At 39.8% G+C, this 10,447-nt stretch overlaps 1 protein-coding gene across 1 annotated transcript; it reads left to right on the top strand.

Moving 5' to 3' along the window:
* Positions 1–1,063: 1,063 nt before the first annotated feature.
* LOC144448399 (uncharacterized) lies at positions 1,064–9,512 on the top strand. The gene is made up of 6 exons (XM_078138627.1): positions 1,064–1,862; positions 2,633–2,803; positions 3,435–3,583; positions 4,942–7,895; positions 8,254–8,444; positions 8,877–9,512. Exons 1-6 carry the CDS (start codon positions 1,131–1,133, stop codon positions 9,249–9,251), a joined length of 4,572 nt encoding a protein of 1,523 aa, XP_077994753.1. The 5' UTR covers positions 1,064–1,130; the 3' UTR covers positions 9,252–9,512.
* The last annotated feature ends 935 nt before the right edge of the window (positions 9,513–10,447 follow it).

The following is a 10,447-nucleotide window of genomic DNA, read 5'->3' as shown; positions in this document are numbered from 1 at the left end:
GTATGAATCCTCATACGAACTTCAACCAGTCCAGTATGTACCCCCTGGGGTCGCAGTGGAATATGGCTTCACCGCATAACCAGAGTAATATGCCTGGCAGCAACCCAATGTCTTCGAGGATGCTCAACTCTGGACTTCATCAAGGTCTTGGGTTGTCATACAATCCAATTATGCCATACTCCAACACTTATAATAGCAGCAATCCCACAATGCACCCCTCCATGAATCTCCCGAGTGGCAGTACTCAAAATCAGTTTGGTATGACCGAGACAGTTCAGCGTGGTCGCGATGTCATGCCCACTTTTCCGTCAATGAGCTCCACACATTCACCGTACCTGAGTCAGAATGAATCCACGTCCATGCAGGACTTTCCTCCATACCGCTATAATAGTGCATCCGATCCATTAAATACAAACCGTCTCATGCACTCAGACTTTATCACGTCCGAACGACGGAGTCTCAGTCGGGCAAGTAGTAACACGTCAGCTCTGGAGCAGACAGCACAAATGGGCTTCCCGCTAGAGCAATCCCAAATGACAAGTGGAAGTCGAAGTCACCTGACTGCTGATACATCATTCATGTCCAGGAGCCAGCAGCCATTTGATTTACCAACAAGATCTGATGCTATGGGATTTTCAAGATCGGATTACAGCACTCATATGGCTGGTGGGAGAAGTTTTGGTGGTTTGGGTCACACCGCTTCCAGGCAGACGGACATACCAACAATGAGTTACTCGACAACGAGTGCGAGGGGTGTGTCGAGTGTTGCTGCCGCCACAGCTATGGAGAAGTCCATGACCTCATCAAACCAATCATTCTGGAGTTCCCAACCAGCAAATACAGCAACAATACCTGTCACAGAAACCACTATGAGTAGTAGTCAGCGTGACAAGACACCATATTTCCCTGTCACGCAGAGTCTGCCAGGATCGGCACCTGTACCGAGGGGTTCGTACGGTGCAACGGGCAATAGCAGCTATTCAGCAAGCAGACCTTCTGGCCAAGGTAGCAGTAGTAATGTTGCCTCTCCTCAAAGTACTTATTCCCAGTCCATGACTGCAACAACCATCACTACCACATCACCTTACACAGCGTCTACCCCAGCTAGGTCGCAGACAGCTTACTCACACATGTCCCCCGCAACAACGTCAGGGCCATCAACGCCATTGGCGACAGCACCCCCACCAACTACTACTGCCAGCTCTATGATGCCTACTAACAAACCACAGAAAGAGCAAGACTCAACGTCCATGCCAGGAAGCAACCAGTCATACAGCATGGCACCGAGAACACCAGCAACGCCATCTTTCACCTCAGGGTACTCACCAACATTCACAACAGCAACAACAGCAACAACAACCATGTCACCATACCCTGCACCACGTTCCAATGATTCTGTCACATCAGGAAATTACCGCGGCCCCAGTAGTGTACAGAGTACAGCATCCAATCAATCAGCAGCCATTCAGCAAAAAACACAAGTAAGTAGCAGTCCTTTACAAGACACCCATGTTTCTGACGGCATCAAGGCAGCTGACATACCCCTTCAGACAGAGATAATTAAGATGCAAGCGACACCGGAGAAGATGAGTCCCGATGACGGAGCCAGCGGTTTGCCGCCATTCACAGATGTGATGCAGACACTTGAAAGAACAATTAGTCGGCTCCCTCAGGCTAGTCCAGGACAGTCAAGTGAGATTCAACAAGCCATGAGTCAACTGAAACTGTTGATGAGTATGCAGAATAGTTTATCTGATACATTGAGTGTGACACGAGACCAAAGCAGTACAGACAAGATGGAGGCACAGAGTAGCAGTGAAAACAGTGAAGATGAACAAAAAGAGGAGATGCTGTTTAAAGAGGTCAGTATAGAAATTTGTAAAAATATATCAGACTTACATTTATATGTTGAATTGTTTCTGGGCCCTTAAAGGTGTATGAAATGGACATTTATATGTTATTCTCTGATAGTTTTCTTCATTTAGAAGAGAAAAATACGAGTGATGTACATTTTGAAAGGGGACTGGTCACTACGAGTTGCTAGACGAGTAGTGACAAATCCTTAGGTCATGGGTTATTTTCCTGAATGAAGGAAATATTGGAGAATTATATAATTATACCTTCTCGAGTATAATTTATGAAAAGTTCGAGAAAATAATGGCAATTTAATTTAGAATGTTATGACATACTTTGAGCACTGCAGAACCAGTGATGTATACATGGGTTGCCTTGACTTGGAATGATCACTGGTTGTCATGACGTGGAATGATCATGTTATATAATCAATATTTTTCTGTTCAATGAGAATAACGTGGCCTGTGCAATGTATAATTTGTGATATCATTGATTTACTTTACAGATATAGGACATGTAGTCAATAGAACAGAACAACACTGAAATACAGATTGTGTATAAAGAATATTGCATACAACCCACGTTATATGTTGCCATAGAGGGCGGTGTTTACTGAGGATAAGATAATATACTGTAAGGCTTGTCATTGTACCATGGAGGGCGCTATTTAAAATGCAATGAAATGTTACTGCCTCTGTCAGTTGTTGAAATATACTAATTAATGATGAGAATATATAGACGATTTATAGAATTTGCGGTCTGCTTATTTTGTTCGCAGGGAGTGAGAAGGCCTGTAGATCTTCCTAAAGAACTGACTTTGAAGATTGATGAACAGTTACAAATAAGTGTGTGGGCTAAGCAAGATGTTCCCGTGGATACAGAGTTTGGTCCTTACCAAGGCAGACTTACCATGAAATTTATGCCAGCTGAAACCAGAGATAAGTGGTTGGTAAGTAAAATTTCACCAAAAGTATTTTAAATTTAATTCTCTCATGCCGAACAAGTAATTACTTGTGTATGAACAGAACCCCCTTGGGAGAAAGAATATTGAAATAGTGAAAGAAAGGAAATTGGTTTGTTTGTATAGCTCTTATGGGCTCAGTTTGACAAAAATTGATGTCACTCAAAGGTTAGATTCAAAAGATACATGAAGAGTGTCAAAGAGCAGTGTGAATGACAACTGTATTTTTCGAAAGAAATGAAATAATATGGATTTAAAACACTGAAAACCAGGAATATCTGTGAAATTCTGGGATATGACTACTGAAAGGAAACATGCTGAGAAATGGAAAATCAAATCAATTACAAGTAAAATAAATACATCAGGAAAAAAGCAACGAGCTGAAGACATTTTATCTTTAACCAATGAAAACAGATGATAATGACCTAAAACTTTCATCTTTAACCAATGAAAATAGTAGATGTTGACCTATGACCTGTCTTTAACCAATGGAATAATGGATGATAACCTATGACATTACTTTTAACCAATGAAATGGTTGATGGTAACCTATGACCTTGCCTATAACCATTGAAATAATGAATGATATATAACCTATGACCTTTCACCTTTAACCCAGGTTGTTGGTCCAGACTATACCTCTGTTGCACTGTTCCAGCCATTAGATAATTTAGAGGCTGAGTTACCACCTACCTGGATACGGTATATCAGCCCAGGGTCATCATATCAAGACCAGAACTGTGTATTGGTTAAAACTGAGAATACCAGGTGTGTATTGCTACCGTTCAATTTTCTTCCCAAGAAATGATAATGTAGGTTGATAGTTGCACAGCAAATGAAAAGAATATGTTGTTTTCATGAAGTTATTGCATAAAACTGACCTCTCTGTAATGGGCCTAGGGAGTCCTACCCTTCTGATTGGTGAATTCAAGAAGTTATTGCATAAAACTGACCTCTCTGTAATGGGCCTAGGGAGTCCTACCCTTCTGATTGGTGAATTCAAGAAGTTATTGCATAAAACTGACCTCTCTGTAATGGGCCTAGGGAGTCCTACCCTTCTGATTGGTGAATTCAAGAAGTTATTGCATAAAACTGACCTCTCTGTAATGGGCCTAGGGAGTCCTACCCTTCTGATTGGTGAATTCAAGAAGTTATTTCTTAAAACTGACCTCTCTGTAATGGGCCTAGGGAGTCCTACCCTTCTGATTGGTGAATTCAAGAAGTTATTGCATAAAACTGACCTCTCTGTAATGGGCCTAGGGAGTCCTACCCTTCTGATTGGTGAATTCAAGAAGTTATTGCATAAAACTGACGTCTCTGTAATGGCCCTAGGGAGTCCTACCCTTCTGATTGGTGAATTCAAGATAATGAAATTAAAAAAGTTCTTTCCAACTACAAATTCAAACTAAAGATTCTTTCATGTGTATTAAGTCCATGAAGAATTCAGGTATTGTACTCAGAAGTAGAGCAAACTGTACAAATTGGACAACCTGTAAAATACAGTATTGTGACTAAACATTTTTACAAATGTATGTGTTCATGAAGAGAGAATGTCTTGTTTAGTTGTATAGTAAATTGCATAGTATTGTCGCTAGTATGTTGGGCTCCTTTGTATTGGTTCACATGTGATTCTAGACTACATACATTGACTACATAGGGTTGTCGGTGGCCGAGTGGTTAAACCACTTGCCTCTTACCACTGCGGTCGTGGTTCGAACCCCATTCAGGGTTCGATTAAATTTACCACGCTGTAAGTAAGAAGAGTGTCATTCAGTTTGACTCTACCGAACAACGCAGGTTTTCCACAGGTACTCCGGTTTCTTCCTGCATTAACACTGAATCCATGAGGGATGGCCCTCACTGGATTTCTTGGGAGACAAGTGTTTATATACTTAAAGAACTATCCAGTATAAATAAAAATTATTATTATTATACATGTATGTTACAACCAGCATTCTGAAAATTCTGAAAATGATGAACAAGATGAAAACCAAATACAAAAGCCGATAACACAGGAAAAAACAATGAAAACAAAAAAATAGTCGTACTGAATATCAAGCCATGAGAATAGAATTTACTAAACCAGCCTTACCCAACCTAATGTCTGAAATCTGTTCTCATTGTAGGTACATCATTAAAGTGGTCCGGGATATTGGACCAAATCAGGAACTAGTTGCCATACATACAGAAGACTTCACTCCGGAAGTCAAGGAAATTGAGGAAATTGTTCCTCAAGTAATGACTGAGATTGAGGAAAGAATCGAGGAAAGACGACCCAGTGAGAGTAGTATGCCGCAGCTGGAAGCTGAGGAAGATATGGATCTTCCGGATGAACAGGATGAACTTATGATACCGGATAATTTTGATAGTGGGGATGAGGAGGAGGAAGACTTCCACAGAAAACGAGAGCTTTCAGATGAAGAAGAATCACCTCGGAAAAGTAAACGTCGTAAACTCTTGGCTGCAGAGCCAGATGTTCCTGCCGACATTGGACTGATTGATACCAATGATATCATGCCGGAAGAACCAAAGGAAGAAAAAGTGAAGAGGAAATCAAGAAAGAAAAAGAAAGAGATGCCACCAGAAAGGGAAGAAAGTGGTAGTGCAAGTGAAAGTAGGACTCCTAGTCCTGTTAAGACGGAGAGGAAGAGACGATCAAGAAGAGATAAAGTTAAACTTCCAGTTGAAGAGAAAACTGAAGAACCAGAAGACTCGGAGAAAGAAGATTCATCCCCAGCACTAACACCTCAAAAAGAGAAGAAAAGGGAGAAGAAGAAACAATCAAAATCAGAAAGCCCGGATAAGAGAGAAAGCAGTCGACGGAAAAAACATAGAGAACCATCAGTGGAAAGTAAACCTGCGTCAGAGAAGGAGTCAGAACCTGAGGCAAGTGATGATGACAAGGAAACCTTGAGAGTCAAGAAGGAGAGAGAAGAAAGTGATAAGAAAGTGAAAAGAAAGTGGACACATCGAGAATTTACCTGTGAAGTGTGTGGTGAGACAATCCGATATGTCACTAAATTTGATAGACATATGATGGAAAAACACGGCATCAATGAACCATGGAAATGCGAACACTGTCCAACGGAGAGAAAATTCCGGTTGTATGCAACTTTGGAAAAGCATGTGCTGACCATTCATCCTGATGTCAGTCTTTCGTTTGAAAAGATTGAACCAAGCAGTGAGAAGAAACCATTGGAACCAGAAACCAAGACAAAGCGGTCACGCAAGTCGCGGAAATCGAAAACGGAGAGTGCCGAAACATTATCCAATAAAGTGAATGAGGAGAAAATTGAGGATGAGGTTGAGAAGATGGATAATAATGAGGAGATGATGGCGTACTCTGGTGTTGGATTCAACACCAAGTATGAAGAAGAACTTGCAGAGTTACATAAAACTGTCAAGAAACTTAAAACCAAAAGTGGTGAAAACAGGGAAAGCAGCACAGAAAGGAAAAAGGAATCCAAAGATGGGACAGAGAAGAAACGTAGGAAGTCGAAAAAAGATAAGACACAGGCCAAAAAAGAACCAGCTCCGGAAGAAATCCCAGAACCTGAAAAACCAACATGGTTTGATACAACTCTTGATGATAATAATGAGGATGATAACGCTCTGAAGAAACTAGACTACGACAGCAGAGTGGGTGCATCAACAGTTCCTGATATGTTTGTTGACAAAAATGAGTTTTCTGATGAAGATAGTTCTCCGCTTTCAAAGCTTAGGAATGATGATCGATTAAGTGCCATGGATACAAAGGAGGAGAATGCTATGGAAACATCCACAGATGTCAATGCTGGTGAGAAAGATGACGATGACAGTGATGATGGAGAGAAAGATGAGAAGGGTGAGAAGAGCAGTCCTGATGCTTTGAAGAAAAAGAGGAAACATCGGAAATTGTCGTTTACGTGCGAGGAATGCAACGAAATGTTCAAATGGACAACTAAGTACATGAAACATATGAGTGAGATGCATGGTGTGTCAAAGCCGTTCAAATGTGAGAAATGTGATGACATTGCGTTTGGTACGCACCAGAACTACGAAAGACATTGTCAAAGCAAGCACGATCCGAACAACAGCAGTAGTAATCGTCGTGCTTGGACAAAACACCACTTCACGTGTGAAGTCTGCGGCGAAAACATAGTGCATGCAACGAAATTTGATAAGCATATGTTTGAAAAACATGGCGTTGTTAAGCCATGGAAATGTAACCAATGCAACCAAGCTTTTAGACTCCTTAGCTCCCTAAGAAATCATATCAATTATGTCCATGAGCAAATCGCCAGACCAAAATCCGGAAAAGCTCGCGATAGTACATATTCCCCAAGTAGTGGGAAAGACATTGAAAATGCAGATAAAGCACAGCCATTTGATGTGGATGTGTTGAGAGGAGGGGGTAGAGGAGGAGGAGGAGGAATTGATAACGATGATGTGAGTGAAGATAAGTTTGTGAAAAAAGAGGAGAATGACTCCGAAGTCGAAAATGGGAAATCTTCAGATAAAGATTCGAGGGTCTCGAGTGAAAAGGACGATACTACCTCCGTTAAGGAAAAGAAGAAGAAAAAGGGATCATTTAAAAAATCCGGAGGGAAAACGTACATTACGAGACAATTTACTTGTCATATATGTGACGAGAGTATCGTAGGTGTTGCAGGGTTTGAAAAACACATGTTGGATGGCCACCAAGTCGACCACTGTTGGCAATGCAGTCTGTGCAGTACATCTCCATTTAGACTTTTCCATGGACTTCAACAACACATGAAAAATATGCACTCAGTTGACCAAGAGTCGAAAACCGTTTTGTGTGAGCTTTGCGGGCGTTCATTCAAATCGGAAGAGAACTTGAAACGTCATATGCGAATTCACCTTGATACGAATCCGATAAAGTGTAGTTTCTGTGAGCAGTGTTTCACTAGTCAGACTGTTCTTCAAAAACACATGGACAAGGAACATAGTAGTCATCCCGATGCTTTCAAATGTGAGACATGTTTGAAAGTTCACACTTCACAAGAAGACCTAGAGCAACACAAGGACAATCAACAGTGTGTCAATAGTAACTTGCAGTGTGGGGATCTCAAGACAGGTAAGAAAAAAACTACAGTCGTCCATCTGCAAGGCTTCACATTGAAATAAACAAATGAAAAAAAAAATGTGCTTACCCACTGAACAAGTAGAAAAATAAAAAAGCACTTGCCCGAATCAGAAAGTACAGTACTTGTCCTTAAAGTAGACAATTTTTTTTGTAAATTTTATTTTTACATGTCCCTTTTGATCATGCTTTGTCACCATGCCAGTTGCCATGACGTTACATGTTGTCATAACATAGATTAGCATTGTCATGACGTAGAATAACCAGGGTATAAATTCCATATTTTTTGTTCAACTTGGTTTGTGTATAGTATGTACATGTTTAAAAGAAATGTAACATGTTATTCCTGTAGATGCAGATAGCAGTCCTGTAGTGTACAGAGATATCAGAGAACGTGTACAGTGTAAGCACTGTGATATAATGGTATTAAAACAAGACATAGATGACCATGAAAACACACATACTGGTAATAAACCACATGAATGCAGTGAATGTGGTAAAGGGTTTGCCCATAGAGCTGGTCTTAATTTGCATCTCAAACAGGTTAGTTTAACTGATCGTTATAATTTGTATTTTACGGTAGAATGTCCGTCAGAGATTAATTTACCTGAAAAATAAAGTTGTTCAAATCGCTCCAAACTTTGTCATATGAAAGCTTGTTCTTGGTACTTTTTTTCAGTTTCGGAATCTTGATAAAACTCGGGGAAACTTTAGTTTGTTATACTAACTTTTAACAAGAACATTGAAGTACTCTTGAATAAACTGTTCAACCAGGTTGTACTTCCTCTGTGTAGCAGTTCCAAATCTCACAGCATTGTTTATTTCTCTATTTTTTTTTTTCAAATCACTTGACCATCAACAGCTCTAATTTGACACAGTTTGCTGTGATAGACTTTTCCAGTGATCACCAGAGGGCGTTGTAGCTGTGAGGTTTATCTCGTCTTTGATTTTATGAATTTGTGTTCTTTTGTTTAGGTTCACAACGAGGACAAAAATTACAAGTGTGATATTTGCAGTAAAGCCTTCAAGTTGAAAAGTTACCTGAGGCAACACATGGTAACTCACTCTTCAGAAAAACCACACGTCTGCTCCATATGTGGTAAGGGTTTCACTAGGAAAGCGTTCATGAAGAAACATGAACGGCGCCACCAAGAGAACAAAGATGGAGAGGATGACAAAGAAGAAGGCAAAGAGGATGAGGAGAGTAGAAGAGAGCATGATGGGAAGAAAGGTGATAAGGAAGAGACAAATAATGATGAGGGGGAAAAAGATGATACTGATGATAAATCAGAGCAGGGAGGAGAAGAAAGTGAAGATACGGAGAAATCCAAGGAGCACAAAGAATCCTAGGCAAGCAATAACTATATCAGGTGTATATTTATGTTATTGCCTTGTTGGATATTAGAAATGTCAACCTCTATTTCAGCATGTGTATATCAGAGGTATTGCCTAGTTGATATTGTGTTTGCTGATTCACATCTTCATACAGGTGTATGTATATTAGGCTTCTTGCCCAGTGGATATAGAATGTCACCTGCAGTTCATGCAGGTGTGTATCAAAGTTATCGCCCTGTGGGTGTCACCTTTATAAGCACATTTTATAAGGTGAATATTGAGGTTATTGCCCTGTTGATGTCACACATTGAACTGTAATTCATACAGGTGTATATCGTAGTTATTGCCCAAAGGATATCACCTTTTGAAATACACTTCATGCAGGTGTATATTCAGATTATTGTGAATATCACATGTGAATGTTACATGTGGAAGTGCCGTTATTGAGGTGTATATAAGAGTTATTGCCTAGTGGATATTATTTCTTGATCTGATATTACATTCTAGTAATTTAAGGTAGACATGTAAAACCTAGTGAGGTTATATATTTGTGATATTGTCAATACATATGTTTATTGACCAGTTCTTTCAAATGACTTCAAAGACATATTGAAGGCAATATTCAGATTACCAGGTCAATATTGATGTTATCGCCTTCATGGGCATTTATTGACTTGTTGGATGTCGACTTGTAGGAGATGAACGGAACAGTGTACAAAGCTTATTTGTGTTTGACATTTTAGACTATTTTGAAGGGAAATCTAGAATGTCAGCTTTGTAATGTTATTATTGATAGTAGGATGTAGAATTTTTTTACAAAACAGAAAAATTGAGAGAGTTTGATCTCTAAGCAGACCAGGTCTTCGACACCTCGTTGTGTATGTTTTGTTTGCCAAATTCGTAATTCTTAAATACTCATGAATTCTTGTAAATAGCGCTGACAGAAGTGTGCATTTTAACGAAATACTGACCTTATGGGACCTTTATTGATAGAGGAGAACTTTGACAAAATATTAACCTTATGAGACATTGTTGACAGAGGAGCATATTTATACTTCTGTGTACTTGGCTAGCGTTTTAATTACTTACTCAATACTGTCAATAGAGGGCGCTAACATGCACGCATCAATATTTTTAAGAGCCATGGATTCCACACTGTGTAACCACATAATAACAACATATTGGTAGAGCAAATTGTTGAGTCCTGTTAG

Source organism: Glandiceps talaboti, chromosome 17 (genome assembly GCF_964340395.1).
Source record: "Glandiceps talaboti chromosome 17, keGlaTala1.1, whole genome shotgun sequence".
NCBI classification, from domain to species: domain Eukaryota; kingdom Metazoa; phylum Hemichordata; class Enteropneusta; family Spengelidae; genus Glandiceps; species Glandiceps talaboti.
The sequence above is the reverse complement of the archived record's forward strand: the minus strand, read 5'-3'. Positions and strand labels throughout refer to the sequence as shown.